A 15,775-nucleotide genomic window follows, 5' to 3' on the forward strand; every position below is an offset into this window, starting at 1 on the left:
TTCTGGGTACGTGATCAAACACAACCAAACTACAGAGATTTAAAGAATTACCACTTCTCAGGTGAGCCCCAGTAGCTGATGCAGGGTGCTCTCATCTTGCACCCAGTGGCAAGCCAAAATTCAGCATCTTTTAAGCCACAGCAAAGCTGCCCAGAGCTAATACGTTCTCCTTACACCCAAGGCAGGCTATGAGTGGGCACAGGGACATCCATGGTGGATCAGCAGATGAGCTAGTGACCTGTTAGACTGCTTGAGCTCATGATCACGTCTGATTGCAAGTCATGGCTGTGGTTTACAAGAAAAGATTATCCGTTTTCTGACAGGTGATCCTGCAAAACACAGCTAGTCGTGTAAGCCTGTTGCCATCCCCCATGACAGGCTGCAGTGCTGCTTGTGTGCTTTGCTGCTCTTGGTAGCTTTGCACAGGCCATGTGTGGTGGGCTCTATCACTAAAAGAACACGGGGAAGAGAGGAGACCTTGCACATTTAAGGCTGGTGGCTCTGGGGATCACACAGTTAAAACCCCCAAACATGCTTTTGTCATCAAAAGTAGAAGATCCCAAGCCTGAATTTCTCCAGGAAGGGATCCTAGAAGACCAGAGTAGCCTGGACACAGCACTTTATGGAGAAACCTGCAGTTTCATGGTGTCCCCATTGGGAAGGAACGAAACAAGGCAGATGTATGCTATTACTGAGAGTCACCTGGTGACTGCCAAGGGGAGAAAACCCCAAAAGCAAAATGCCAGTGCAATGTTTGGCACGCAGGATAGGAAATCTGGCCTGTGAGCCCTGTTACCTTGAAAGAGGAGTGATGGAGCCTTCCAGGGGTTCTACTTTCACAGAGGCACTGCATCCCTCTGAGAAGAACGAGCTTTGTCTGAAAGCAAAGCTGAAGGCTTCCTTCTCACTGTTGATTATATAGATAGTCTGGTGTACCTCATGCCCTGGGGAGAGGACAAAACAGCTGCTGAAAACCTTTTGTTCCTCTAGCCACCAGACCACTGCTGCCCACTGTGCTCCTGCCTGCCGGCTGAGCCCAGCAGGCAATTTGCAGCGAGGAGCACTACCTGCAGCATGGCATGCTCAGGATGCCAACATGGAAACATACTTCTGACCCCCTGGGCTTCCCTGCATCACTCCCAAAGCCCCTCTTGGAAACAGCCCCAAGCACATGCCATGTCCCTGACACATGCCTTCCTTCCTTGTACACTTAGGTGCCAGGAGCTGGATGATCTGCTCACAAGTGCCTGTTTCCATTTCCAGCTTCCTTGTTGGAGCCTGCTGGAACAACAGGACTGCTGGGCCCCTGGAGCACTCCACACCTGAGGGTGTAAGGTATAACCACGGTGCTCACCGATTAACAGCAACTGGAAGTTCAGGTGGGATCTGTCCAGAGTCACTAGCGGGTCAGTGGCATTGCCCACCAACAGGAACGGGACTGAAACACTCTGCTCAGGGATTGTAAAGACCCAGAATGATTCTGTGATGTCCAGGTGCTGGGGGATGAATTCAAATTTCATCTGGGGGAGAAAGAGGCAAATGAAAGAAAGTTGCTGCCCTTGGCAGGGTGAGTGGAGAGAAGTGCAGTCTATACCACCAAGAAACCCCAGGAACCAACACCTTATGTTGCTGCGAGCTCAGAGATAGGCTGCTGTGCCACTTACAGCCCAAAAGCATGGCAGATCTGGGGTACAGGGTGAGAACAGGTTCATCTCCCGGTTCATTTACACTGCAGTCAAAGGTTTCTTCATGATCTTGGCAAGCTCACGGTGAGATGGGACGCCCAGTAAGTGTAGACATAGCCGGTGTTAAGCTGACATACATGTGTACTGGCTCTACCTTCTTAATTTTCTGCACTCACCTCTGCTTTCTTCCCTGGCTGGATCTGACCTCTCTCAGTGAGGCAGAAGAAAGCCACCTCTTCTGGTGGGGCTTCAGGGTCTTGGCAAGTCCACTGGAAAGAATACGCAGAACTGGTTGGGTTCATAACCATGAAGGTCCTGGGCACACAAAGCAAAAAGGACTACTAAGGTGGCGTTAGGATGTTAATGACTCCGTCCTGCAGCAGACAGCAGGCACTGCCAGTCCTGGCGACCATCCAGAAGGAGTTATTTGGTATAGGGGAACAATGCTGGCAGCACAAACATTTCACCTGCTTTCTAGGGACCCTGTTTGTCTCCCAGTTGTCTATAGATTAACAGCTGCTGACAAAGAAATTAGCAAGGATATAGCCAAACTCTTGCACGTTGAAACGGTAAGATTGAGTGAAAATGGTAAAATCAAGTCCAGTAAGACTCCTTTGGAAGATGGCACTCTCTGTTGTGGTTGCAGCCTTCACTGACCCTATCTGACTGGTATCTCAAAGGAGCGAGAATGTCCCAAGGATGCTCTTCAAAGGGACAAAGGTTGTACTGGCCACAAAGCACAGGCTGGGGATACGTGGTCCTCCCAGACTGACCCATACTAGCTGCGCTTCTTGAAGAAAAGGACAAGGAGAGCACAAAATTGGGCAGTTAGTCTTCAGTGAGCACCTTATTCCAGCCCCAAAACAGACTGGTGGCCAAGAGTCAGCAGATCACAGACAAGGTACAGATGTGCCTTGGGGGCTTGGAGGAGTAGCTGGAGAGGTCTCTGGTTAAGGGGGGGGACTAGGAGACCATCAACAGGAGAAGCCGTGCCCACACCTACCTGCTCTTCCTGCCACACACTCCAATTGCCGCAAACTCAATCACTCTTGTGTTGAGATCTAACGTTGCCCCCTTTGGTCCCTGCAACTCTGGGTTGCGCCTTTTTGCAGTGATATAGTCAGAGTCTTCCAGTTCAAAGTGGCAGTTTGGCATCAGGCTTCTCCCCTTCACAACCACCTCCGGGCCCTTCTGATTTGGCTTCAGGTTAGGAATACTAGGAAGAAAGGGAGTGGTATTAGCCAGACTAACGTTTCCAGACAGCCAGCTGCTTGTCTGTCTCCTTGTACAGCACACAGTGTTGCATCCTCTCTCTGTGCAAGCATTGAGCAGCAAATCAAACAGAATTGCCCTCCCTGCCACGGAGGCAGCGGAGCTGAAATAGCAGAAATATGAACAGTTATGTGTCTAGAGACCAATGCAGCACACAGGTTTCTATGTAGATAAGGAGGCCGTGCTTGTCTCATAAGGAAGCATAGGTAGGGACTGGCTGACCCCTTGACAGCTCCTCTGGATCTCTCGTTCCAGATTTTGCAACCCTCCAGGAGCTTAATGTTTCATACACTGTCTTTTCCTAGTGTCTCCATACCTGCTTCTACCAAGGCCAGATGATCATCTTTCTTTGCTCCTGTATGTTGGTTGTTTCTGCTGCCTCTCTGGGGCTGGCTGTCCCCAGGTCCACACTCCCACCCATCCCAATCAGAGGCAATACCACGACTATCCGTCAGTAGCACGAGTTGAAAAGTGCCTGGAATTTTCCTACCTGCAGAGCATACAGCTCTCAAAGTCCCCCACGTACATTGGAGAGAACTTCATCTGGAAGAGCTGCTCCTTGCCAGCAGGGATGGAACCGCTGCAGGGCTCGACAGAGAACAGCGGGCTGGCACTGACTGCATTCAGAGACGAGCTCAGGGAGGAAGAGACCTGCTCCAGAGTGCGGCCCAGCTGGCTTGAACAACGGCTGGCCTGGAGCTTCACAGAGGCACCAGAAGTGGAGGAGAGGAAATCTCCTGCGGTAAGGAAGAAGTAATAGCAGGACATCCTTCAAGGAGAAAGCCTTTTGTTCCCAGCAACTCTGCCTCCTGCTGCAGACGGACAGAAGGGAGCTGGGATACACTGGGAGCATCTCTGGCCAAGTACTTTCAGCAAGAGAACTCCCAATGAAGAACAGGGAGAGCGGCCAGTTTGCTTTTTGCTTCTGTGCTACTGCTTGCTAAATCATAATCCCAGAAAGTCCTGGAGACAGGTGTGAAAGTGAGAACAGACACGAAGAAGAACACGGTGGGGGGCAGCAAATACAGTGAAAAGGCCCAGCAGAGACCCAGAGAACTGCCTGAATCAAAACACACCACTGAACATCACGCTGTAAAAATACTCAGATGGACAGGAAGGCTATATCTATGTTAGCAAATTAAATGGACCCAGGACTGAAACCAGCTGCTTCACTCCATGCTGTTAAACTCTCTCCATCTCTAGGACTGAGAAGCTAGATGCAAACTTTTCCTGCAGAATGGTTTCTGGCCAGTGTTCATTCCCAAACCATGCCCAGAAACTAACAGTAGAGATGTCTGTTACAGCATCTGGGAAAATTTCTGGGTGCTGTTTCACATCCCAGTACAGCCGGCCTCAGGACTCAGCATTAAGGACAGTGTTAAGTCCTGCTCCCCTGTGGCCTGCAGAACTGAATTTTGCTTGTTGTCTGTGGTAGAGAGAAGGCTCTGGGGAACAGCACTGCTCTGTCCTTCACACCCTTTCCTTCCTTCCTTCCTCTTTGTCAGACTTTCATAACCGACAACCAGACAGCTAATGGCACAGCCCAGAAGACCTGCTTCAGCACAAGTGTACCCTGTGCCAGGGAAGAACCAACACCAGGACCCACAGGGGAGGGAGAGAAGCACATTCAGAGCATCAAGGACTTTGGTTGAGGTCTCCCATCTTGATCATCAGACAAGCTGCCTGTGCTAGGAAACACAAGGTTTGACAGCTCTCTTCACTCCATTTCCTGATAAGACCTCTGGGACACACGGCTCTGTTTCCCTGCAGAACCATGCTGCTCCCAAGGAGACCACGCAGACACAACCACATTACTGCAGGTTAATGAGTCACAGCCCTGCTGTTGAGCTCTGATAGCTGCTGTGAACAGGGTCTCCACCTGCAGCAAACACTCCAGTGCCCAAGTTAGGAGGGTTAGTTTTAGACAGTGACTTTGCATTTGCCCTGGACTGGGGAATTGCACACAGACAGTGACTTCAGGTCATGTAACTCCTTGTCACATCGTCAATTTTCCCAGTCTCAGACACTTCTCAAAGAGGTGCCCTGATGTCCCTCTTCCCAGTCCTGACCCACTACGTGGCTCTCCGCTGAGCCAGGCTCAGCTTCCATGCAGAGCCCAAGTGTCAGAGCAAGCATAGGATGGTCTGAAAAGCAGAGAGGGGGCAAGGAGAAAGTCTGCAGCTGCATCTGGGAAGATGCTGATGAAGGTGGATGACTGGATAGGGATGAAAATGCAATTCATGTTTTGGGGCGAAGTGGCATGGTCTTCTCCCCAAGACCTCAGCTGCCAACTGAAACACCCCGGGCATGCCCAGTTGCCACACAGAGCCGGTGCCTTACCATCCAGATTGGGTGGGAGCAGCTCCCCGGTAAGGATCACTGCCCTTTCCTCCTCCACAGCTGCCATCCAGGTGTATTCCAGGGCCACATTCCCTGTATTGGACAGCTGGAAACTGAAAAGCAAGAAGGAGGAATAAAAAGAAAACATCCAATAAATACAAAGCGAGTAAAAAAGTAACACTGTATGGTGGGCTCCTGGTACCCCTTTCTTTCTGCTGAGTAGCATCTTCTTCCCCAGGCAACTCTGCCACATCTAGACTGCTGCCCTGGGCTGCCCCAAGGCCAAGTATTTCAAAGTTTGGAAGTTAAAGAGGAAAGGACAGACATGGTGCCCAGGAGACTTAATCCAAGGGTCTTATTCTTTATGTCTTGGTTTGACATCATTTTGACTGCAAACTCGTCCTCAAGCAGATGAGGACAGGCAACATGCAATGAAAGCAAAACCACAGCTGTTCTCAGCAGAAAGGCACAGCAGAATTGAACCTCTCCTGGCACGTCTTGGCAGAATGGCAGCCACCATCTCCTGCTTGGCTTTGTGTGCTGATATATGGGCCCCAGCACCCAGCCAGGACTTGGAAAGGATGAAACAATAAATGATTTGTTTAAAGGGATGAACAGCAGGTGAGACTGATCATAAAGCCCTAGAAGGGACTCAGGTCCACATGTGAGAGTACTCCAAGGCCCTGGGATGTGCCAGATTATGAGTGGAAGCTGAAACCTCAGACTCAGCAGGCAGCAGCACCCCCCTTCAAGGCTGATTAGCCTGTTAGAAATTAGAAGAGGTTTATTCAGTGGCCAAGCAAAAAACATGTCAGTGTAACCTTTGTTGGCACGGGACCATGAGTAGAAGGAAAAGCAGAGGCCACCGCAGAGCACAGTGCGGCTCTGGGGAAGCAGACACTGGGTCAGCCCTGGGCAAAGGCAGCTCCCACTTGCAGGTGCCTGCCTGGCCTCCAGCACTCACGTGAACATCCTTGTCTGGAAGAGCAAGGTCTCCTTGAACTGAATCATGTCCGTATCCAGCTTGAACTCGGCGTAGTCAATGACAGCACTGAGGCGAAGCTCCACTTCACGGCTGCTCTTCTCCAGGACAGTGTGAGCTGGTTCAGGGTCTGTCTCAATCACCTCCAAACAGGAGAGGGAAGAATTGCTGAGCAGAGCCCAGAAAGCCAGGCTGAGCAGGGAGCCTTTTGGCCTTCAAAATCAGCCATGTTATAGGGGCTAGGAAGAACCATTCCCATTTATTTCCCTGGAAAGATGACAAAATTTGACCCTTCCGCTACAGTATTTGTTTCTACCTACTGATCAAAGCAATCACCACCTCAACTGTGATTACACCCATGGGGACTATAACTGTGTATCTGTCCTTGTGTTTCAACCCTGTAGAGCGTCTGACCTTTTTCCTGGCCACCTATAAATCCAGGAGGCCTCTAAATTAGGATTAAGCTCCTCTGCTGGAGCTCTGTGGATGGAGAAACCCAAGAATGAACAAACCTAGAAAGCACCTTTTCCTTCTTGTCTCAGGAGAAAGTGCTTTCCAGATGTCTCGTGTGGGGCAACAGCCACACTGGTGGGGGTTGGGGACAGGCATTTTGGCATGGGAATGAACTCACTAGGAAAGTCTCTGACTGCTGATGCTCTGATGGGGAAGAAGTTTGGTCTACAGGTCTTACAATGGTTCAGAAACTAGGGAAGAACCATCACCCAAGATAAGTGTGTTTGGCAACAATGATAGTAAAAGCAAGAGTTTCTGGAGGTGATACTTCTCCAGACTCCTGCGTGACTGCCATACAGTACCTGGGCTGCTCCATAATGAGATATCCCACACGATATAGAGACCACAACCAAAATCTCTGGTATCAGTGTAGACAGAGCTCAGAGCTCACCCACAATGTGCTGGTGGGCTAGCCGGCACACGTAGAAGAGCACTAGTGTTGCTCTCCACTTCAAAACAAGAGACAGAGCACAGTGGATTTAACTCCTTGTTGGTGAAAAGGCACTGAAGCAGATAACGAGATTTTAATACCATAAAATGTGTTATCATAAAACATGACCTCCCATTCAAGACCGGCTGCAACACTTCCGCTTTTGGCAGAGACCGATCATTTGCATGTGGCTAAATGCCTCTTGTCAAAAGACTTCCGCATCTTGTGTGAGCATATCAGGTCACCGCACACCCACTTCTCCCCTAAAAATGCACTGCTGCTTACCCTCACAGATGGATTAAATGTCGGGAGAAAGCAGGAGCTGCTTAGCCAGCAGAGATGGCAGTCTGCTGCCGTCGGCAGCTCTTTTTGTGGAAGCTTAGTCAACTTTTGCTGTTGTGCTTCCTACCTTCTTCTTGACAGGCCATGTGGCTGCTGGGCCCCTCGTGGCATCCACCCACTTGACGGTGCGCAGGCGGTCGTCCCAGTCGGTAACATGCTCTGGCGGCAGCTGGAAGGCGATCCTAGCCACCTTACACTTCACAGGGTGCATTTTGAAGGCAACCACAACATCTGATTTCAAGGTCACTGTGATGTCCTTAGCACAGCCAGCATGGAGATGTCCCACCTATGGAGAACCAGAGAGCCGAGACCAAACTGGAATCACCAGCAAGGGCAGGACTGACAGCAAAGGGATTGATGTGGTGAGCAGCTGTGCTAGGAATCTGCATCTTACTGTGTATTTATCTGAGGTTTGATAAAGTACAAACAAAAGATGCCATCTCCCATAACACAGAGCCTTTTCTGCGGGGCTGACAGCCCTGCCCCAGCAAAGCCAGGGATTGCATCTCCTACGTGGCACTGAAATGGGCTCCCACCAGTGCATGGTGACTCCCTGCTAGCTCCCAGGAACCTGCCAGGCAGGGCTTGAGCAGCGGGGAAAGGCAGAACCATCCACGCTCACCTGGGGGGAGAAGTGAAATGGAGTGCCTGCCAGCCACTCAAACCGCATCGCCTCCACCCTGCTGCGATTGGTGATCGTGAAGGTCACGGTGTAGGGTGTCCCGATGTGACAGTCCCCGAACTGGATGTGATCCACTCTGGCAGCTGTTAAGAATGAGAGCAAGAGATCTCAGCGTGCAGTGAGGTCCATCCGCAACCCTCACATGCACAGACACACATATGTCCAACTCTTCCTTGCTCCAAGCCTTCCTCCCTCTGGGAGATGCAGTTCCCCACCCCACCACTTTCAGGGAAACACCCTGACACATCCCTATACATGTGGCTGTGTCCGTGCAGAGAGACAGGCAGTACAGCACATGCTGCCTCTGCGCACATGGCTGGCATGCTTACAGACCACCAGGTCCAGTGGGTGGTAGCACAGGCCTGGTTATATAGAGGACACAAATTATCATACATGGTCTTAATCACTCTCCTCTCTTACCCTCAATTATGTCCTCCTCCATATCGCCCTCAGTGTTCTCCTTGCTGTCTGCCACTAGTCCATGGATGTTTTCTAGTGTGAAGTCATCCTCATAGCCTTCACCCACCAGCTGAATGTTGGTCTCTTCATATGGGTTGTCCACCACTGACAAGTGGATCTTCCCTTCCAGACGTTGGGCCAGGGTGGGTTTGAAAAGCACGTCAAACTCTGCTAATTCCCCATGATGCAGGACCAGGGAAGCAGTGTGAGGCTTCCTCTCTGCACAGCAATGGAAATCAGATGAGTTATATGGCCATACAGAGAAAATATTTCCATGGGGTGTAAGAGGAATAAGAGGTTGAAACCCAGTTGCCTCTAAGCACAGGTTCTCCCACCAATGGTTCCAGGCCCTCCTCCCATGTTCACAAGACTACGACACCACGATGCATATCACTGCTTAAGTATCTTAAACTCAGGTTAACGCCCAGCTCTCACTCACACTGAATCCAGCCAGCTCCTGCCATACCTAAAGCTGAGTCAAAGAGCGGTTTTAGCTTTTGTTGGCTGGCTGTGGGCTCAAGGGCTGCCTCCGTTCAGGCTGGTAACTTCCCACATGCAGCAAAGACCTCAGATGGTCCACTAAAGTGGTGATAGTCCCCCACAACTCAACCCACCATGTCCAAAAGAACAGAAAAACTTCGTACAACTTGCTAGGAGGAAACCCTGCAAAGAGTCCACGTGCAGAACTAGGGATACAGAGCACCTCAGGAAAGAAACTATGTCTAACATCTGGCTGCTGCTTGGCCAAGCCAAGAGCAGGGCACATTTTCCCTGTGTGGATGACCACACTTTGTGGTTAATGAATGTACCTCCTCCAGGAGAGTCCTCCTCCATGCCCGCAGCTTGGTAGATGCAGTGTGTCGTGGGCCTGGCTTTCAGGAAGAAAACTCCGCCTTCATCCAACAGGTCTATCATCAACTGAGAAAAGAGAATACAGAACATGACCACACTGGTGTAGGTACAGGATGGCAGGTGGATTGACACTGTACCACTGCTGGTCCGGCACGGGGAACCCAGCACGCTTCCCCGCTTCAAACGCAGCTCTTAGCACAAGGTTTAAGTGAAATCAGACAGGAAAAAAAAGCGTTCAAAGACATTGGGGTATAATTAAAATATAAGCAAACAGGACAGAAAGTACTAAAGGTAGTGAGCAGAATGTAATTAAACTACAACAGAGTTTAATTAAAATGTAGTAAAATGTGATCAAATACAATCTAACGTAACTAGGACATCAAACATGCCCATGTGAGAATCAAAACATGAGAAGAGAGACAGGGGGAAAAATACCCCACTGACTTTCTTGTTTTGCGTTTAACTGAAAAGGGCAGACTGGTCAAAAAATCATGTCTCCAAGAGGAACACCCTTCCTGGAAAGTAGAAGTCAGTCATTTGCTTAAAAAGAATTTCTGAGACTAGCGAAGACCGCAGCAGTGGTTGCAAAGGAGACGGAGAGAAACGTGAAGGGCTGATGGAACTTTCTGAGAGGGATCTGGCTGAGAAACGAGACTCTTCCCACTGGTTTGCCAAAGCATCTTCCAGAAAGTCAGAGGAGTTGTTCTCCTGCAATGGAGTGGCTCTGAGCATGAGGAAAGGGTTTCATTTGGTGTTCAACTGCATGCATAGAGTAGCAGTGCATCTCTAGCATGTTTTCTGGCACCTTTCCTCCATGGCACAAGGACTTGTTTCCAGACCAGAGCATTCCCTGAGCAGGTCCTCACCTGGACAGGTATGACACCACCATTATGAAGGACCAGAGGGAGCTTTTCTGAATCACCCAGCAACAGCTTCTTGAAGAGCAGCAGAGGGTTCCCTCTCTTATTGTGAAGGACCGGGCGCAGGACCGTCACCCGAGGCAGATTCCCATCTCCACTGATATCGAAGGTCAGGCTTTGTGCTTTAATTGCTGCAGGGCTGCAGAAGAGGCAGAGGAGAAATCATTACGGCTGGCACTAACCCATTCCCCACTTGGGAAGCACTGAAATGAGTGCCACCCGCTGTATTTTCCCTGGCTGGTGCTCCTGTACCCCATGAGACAGCTCCCCCTCATCCCTCTCCTCCCAGTCCAATTGGGGCCATTCACAAGAGGAATCTGCTCTGAAGAGCCAGAGCCTTCCAGGATAACAGTTAAAAATTATTTCATTTAATTGAATCATGCAGTACAGCAGGTAAATGATGAGGCAACAGATGAGACATGGCAAATTCACTGGCTGTGGCGATAGGAGACATATGCAAAAAGCACAAGCACAGCATGAAAATAGTATAAAAGCAAGAAGGGAGAAGTAAATAAATAACACCATCAGTAAAGATTATTTCAAGGACACTTAAACAGGAATTGCTTATTAGGGCAGAAAGGTGACTTATCTTGTCCCAATTCAGGACAAAGAGGGGGGGAAGAGCAGGTTAGAGCCCCGGACACAGGTCCCAGGACAGAGGAACTGGGCTCCTCTTTTATAAGACATACAATCGTTCCTTTAACATAAAATATCTTAACATACTGCAGGTAATCACATAGGATCATCTCATTTTAATGTAAACAAGAAGGAAATAATGCATGCTGACTTTCTGGCACAGAAACCGCTTCATCTAATCCTTTGTTCTTGGAAAGCCCCTGCTCAGCTGTTGCACATCTCCATTTTTTTCTGATTCAATAACTTCCAGTTGGCTACCTAGTGTTACACCATCCTCATAGTCACTCATATAGGCTAAACTATGACCCTTATTTTTCTGCTCTGCTATGTCTAGTAGTTACTGCCTCCTATATTATCTAATGTGAAGTACTCTACCTAAGGCTACCAAAAGCATTAGGGTTACCAAGAGGCCTGCGTCCTCCCAGAAGAGAGGCAGCTATCAGAAAGGTCCCCCCCCTGCCCCACCAAGATTTCACAGTGTGAGTTACCTTGCCTGGACATCAAGGGAAGCCTCAAAAGTGCACTGGTAGTTCTGCATCGTTTGCGGAGTGAAGGTCACCGTAACAAAGGCGTGGGAGCAGCTGGGCACACACATCCGAACGGGATCCACCTCGAAAATGTCGCTAATGCGGCTGTTAAGCTTGGGGGAACCCATAGAGTGGTGTTAGAAGGAAACACCCTTCAACATGATGCAGTCTTATTCATGTATGCATCACGGGGAATAGTCCCAGACAGCATGTCTTCCTTTCTGCTTCCCTGGACGGGCTCCTTCCACATCAGGGGTTAAGATGACCTCGCACAGGGAGCTGCCATAAAGCCCAGGAGTACAAAAGCTTGCTTTGAGCACTAGGCAGCCACGCCAGCATACATGGGAGGAGGGGACTACATTGAAAACTCTGCAAATAACCTAGAATTGGAGTTTAAAGAGAAGGAAGAAACCAGGGAGCCTGAGAAAATGGTCTGCTTTGAGCCCTGGCACCTCAGTCCAGTAAAAGCCAAGCCGCCCCCGCCCCCGCTGAGCGTGCTTCCAAGAGATGTTCAGAAGGGTTCAGGTCTCCCACCAAAGACCCAGAGGGGTGAGCCAAAACCTTGCTTGAGAGACACGCCAAATTCAATCCAACTGTCACCCTGGCATTGCTGTTCTCCCCTGTAGTTTGACCTGCACTGAGCTGGACTAGTCTGGGCAAGAGAAAGCAGTGAATCTGGAGAACAAGGCAGGCTATCACACAGCCTTTAAAGATCAACAGTCATTTTGGTCTCTTGTTCTTACCTTACCAGGGATGGGTTTGATGGAAAGGACCACGTCACAGGGGACTTTGTCCACATTGCGGATCTTGAAGCGAGCTGTGGCCCGGTGCCCAACCAGAACATTGGTGAAGATAAACTTATTCTCATCTGTGATGAACACACCCTTGTCTTGCACTGTCTGTAGGATCTGGCAGAGGTTGCTGTTGCTGCAGATTCGATGCTCCTCAAAGATGGATTCTATGTCATCAACCACAAATGCTGCGAGCAGAGCAGAGGAAGGGCTGAGGGTGGAGAAGCCTTCCTGCTGAATTTATCTGGACCCTGTTGGTCTCTCAGAAGGCTTGATAAGCCCTTTCTGCCCAGGTCACTGCAAAACCCAGCCTTGGGTGGGGGAGTTGGCTGTGAGGATGGAGCTCAGTCACCCTCAGTCTTAAAGGGTATTGCTTTCCTTTCATCCTTCCATGCATCCCTCCCAGCCTCTCCCCACTGGCAGACTTGAAAAGGACTGGAACCTCTGAGGATCTTAAGATGGGTGCCACTCTATCCAAGCAGTAAGTTTAGGTGCTGCTCAGAAGCAGGTCTGGCCATGGGAACCTGTGGACGGGGCGTACCTGGGAGGCAGGACTCAGCAAACAGGGTATAGGGGATGCCAAGGGGATTGTCCTTGGGGTCTCTGTCACTGATATCGATGGACAGGTGCTCCTTGCATGTCCCTAGTAGCTCCGCGTAGCAATCCACTATGATCATCTGCTGGCCCCCAGGAGGGATGGAGCCAAAGCCAGGGTACACCGTGAACATGCCTAGAGTGAAGCGAGCCTGCAGAAAGAGTCCCAGGAGAGACTGATGTCTAACAGCCTTACCTTGAGCACCCCCAGCAAGGAGTATGCCACTCCTTGGCCTCCAGCCGGGCCCAAGCCACTAGTCCCAGGGCAGGGACGGATGACTCCATGGCCCAAAGGCAGCCCCAGGATGAGATGAAGAAGCTAGGAGGAGCTGCAGGCCTGTCCTGAGTGGCACAGAGAAAGGAGTTTGGGTGTAAAGGGTGAAGGTGATAGCTGGCATCCTTCAACCTCCAGGGCTAAAACAGGAGAGCAGGAATAACTGTGAGAAACCATGGGAGAGGAGAGAGGGGACTGGGAAGAAGAAAAAGCAAGGTCATCTGATATCTATGGACTGGGAGTTCAAACAGGGATATTCTGCATAGACCTATTTTGGCTAGCACCTACCAAACACAGGACCTGCTCCCCTCTCTTGACCCCACAACTCCAGGTCTGAGCCAGAGCATGGGACTGTCAGTGGGACTGAGCAGCTCCTGCCCCTGCTTGTGGCTGGGAGATGATGGACCTCCATCATGCAGACCATTTCCCATCCCGTGGTGATGAGCCCCCAGCCTGGGCACAGCAGCATCCTCCCACACCACCCGCAGCGGCAGGTACTGGGGAGCAGGAGCCACCCACCTGCATGAAGGGGTTTGTGTCCTTTTGCAGCGAGTGCTTGCTTTGCTTGACCAAGGGAGTCATTTTGCTTAAGTTTTCACTCTCGTGGGACCCAGCAGATTTCATTTGATGTGCACTGAGAGGAGAAAGCAGGAACACCCATCATGCTGAGCTCCCCCTTGCCTTTCTCTGAGGCCAGAGCTGGCCTTCCTCCCCATGGAGGAAAGTCCTCCTGCTCCCAGAGGGCTGCCTGCACCACCTATTGCTGTAGCTTATGGATAGATCAGCTATATCACCAGCTTTGCCCTACACGTGGGGACACTGAGGCATTCTTCTGCTCCCTGTTCACAAGCCAGTGACGCAGAAGGACAGTAACCCCGGTGTCCTGGCTGTCTGTCACACACCAGCCACAGTGTGGTGCCTCCTCAGGCAGGAAGGGTGGTGCAGGTCTTCTCTCACCTTTTTCTTGGCAATACAGGTGCATCCTGGTCTGCTCTGTAGATGAGGAATTTAAAGTCAAGGATGCCTTTGTTCTCCAGCGTGAAGGTGCGAGTTTTCCTGGTGCCGTTCATCATGGCACCGAAGTTGATGAGCGAGGCAGGGTAAATGCTGTACTTGCTGAATACAGCTTTTGCTGACACCCTCACTGGGATGATGGCGATGGTCTCGCCTCCTTCACAGATGCTGGGCTCAATCACCTGCAACCAGAGGAAGGGTTGGTAAACACAGCAGAGGCCAGTCTATCTCTGTCCCCTGACCCCACCCAAAGTCCCCATCAGCTCACTGTCCCTGTTTAAACGCCTTCTCCAGAGCCAGATTTTCAGCTCCGCTTTGGAAGCACCACAAATGGTTTCTGAAAGACCTTGTTGTATATGTATGAGAGAGGATTCCCCAGCTAAAGCCTTTCTTCCAGAAGACATGTCCTGCTTATGCTCCCAAAACATGGTGTGCTAACACCACCAGGCCCAGGTAGCTCACCTGGCAGTGCAGAATGGGTTTGTCCTCAATATTCATTTCCATCTTGGGGTGGAAGAGCAGCTGGACCTGCATAGGGCGCTCAGAGACAGTCAGCGTGCCCTTCTGCGGCTGGATAGTGAAGTGGGATGCCAAGTCGGGTATGTTGGTATCTGTGGTTTCCAGCTTGAAACTGGGGAGAAAGGGAAGGAACAAAGACCTCTGCAGTTAAAAGTACAGGTGCCACCAGTACAGCTGGGACTTTGCGTAGGACCATAAAAAAAATAAAAGGGAAAGAGTCCATCTCTGCTTGGGGAATCCCAGATCTTGACACAGAGTGCAGACAATCATGAGTGTTGCAGGTTAACCTCGACACTGAATTTTTTCATTCCCTCCTTTAAAGAGTCTCAAAGAGAAATGAGCTGACCCTCAAAGGAAGGCAATGAATCTCAGCAGTGAGCGGCTTAAATTTCAGGGTCTCTCCTGGTTCCTGCTGAGCTGTGAAGAACTGCTGGTGTGCGGCTGGATTCTCTATTAAAGAATTTTTTATTAGAGAGCCCAGGTTTTCTATTTACCCAGACCATGAGGTAGCCAGCATGGGAACAGATTCTAGCCATGGACAGAAGGAGAACGCAGGCCTGGGCAGGTGCTGGCACCATGCATTCACAGATGAGGCAGCTGGACCCACCTGTATGCAATCTCGTACTTCCCTTTGTTCTTCAGAGTCAGCACTTGCTTTGCATCATCCAGGACCTTAAGGATTCCAAAATCCACGCTGCCATCTGTACCTGCAGAAAACCCGCAGAGCGAGGTAAGAAATGGTCAATATTTGTGAGCTGTTGCAGACTACACCAAGCGACAAGATACATATTTGGAGTTTTCAGGCGGCGCAAAACCCTTCTCGGCAAGTTTCCATTCTTGGAAGTTTTCTCTAGTTACTTTGCTGCCCCTTCTCTTCTTAGTCTGACAATATCTGCAGGGTTTAGCAGCTAAGGAGCTCGGTTTCCATCTCCTTGCTTCAAAG

At 50.3% G+C, this 15,775-nt stretch overlaps 1 protein-coding gene across 4 annotated transcripts in view; it reads right to left on the reverse strand.

The window, feature by feature from the left end:
• The window catches only part of HYDIN (HYDIN axonemal central pair apparatus protein), a 163,725-nt gene that overhangs the window by 10,196 nt on the left and 137,754 nt on the right, over positions 1-15,775 (reverse strand). For 3 of the 4 annotated variants that reach the window (XR_008236684.1, XM_052797258.1, XM_052797257.1), the window contains exons 54-72: positions 15,440-15,539; positions 14,776-14,944; positions 14,257-14,495; positions 13,819-13,933; positions 12,973-13,177; positions 12,384-12,619; positions 11,602-11,753; positions 10,424-10,616; positions 9,515-9,623; positions 8,667-8,924; positions 8,187-8,329; positions 7,632-7,850; positions 6,262-6,422; positions 5,298-5,410; positions 3,448-3,694; positions 2,689-2,901; positions 1,862-2,000; positions 1,355-1,520; positions 797-944 (exon numbers count right to left, since the gene is read on the reverse strand). Coding sequence is in view for 3 of the 4 variants with exons in the window: in XM_052797258.1 (XP_052653218.1) it covers positions 797-944; positions 1,355-1,520; positions 1,862-2,000; positions 2,689-2,901; positions 3,448-3,694; positions 5,298-5,410; positions 6,262-6,422; positions 7,632-7,850; positions 8,187-8,329; positions 8,667-8,924; positions 9,515-9,623; positions 10,424-10,616; positions 11,602-11,753; positions 12,384-12,619; positions 12,973-13,177; positions 13,819-13,933; positions 14,257-14,495; positions 14,776-14,944; positions 15,440-15,539 (3,325 nt within the window). In the remaining variant the exon portion in view is untranslated. Of the gene's footprint in view, positions 1-796; positions 945-1,354; positions 1,521-1,861; positions 2,001-2,688; positions 2,902-3,447; positions 3,695-5,297; positions 5,411-6,261; positions 6,423-7,631; positions 7,851-8,186; positions 8,330-8,666; positions 8,925-9,514; positions 9,624-10,423; positions 10,617-11,601; positions 11,754-12,383; positions 12,620-12,972; positions 13,178-13,818; positions 13,934-14,256; positions 14,496-14,775; positions 14,945-15,439; positions 15,540-15,775 lie in introns of those variants that run through there. The other variant, XM_052797259.1, reaches the window with a different exon arrangement.

This window comes from Harpia harpyja, chromosome 9 (assembly GCF_026419915.1).
Source record: "Harpia harpyja isolate bHarHar1 chromosome 9, bHarHar1 primary haplotype, whole genome shotgun sequence".
Taxonomy (NCBI): Eukaryota; Metazoa; Chordata; class Aves; order Accipitriformes; family Accipitridae; genus Harpia; species Harpia harpyja.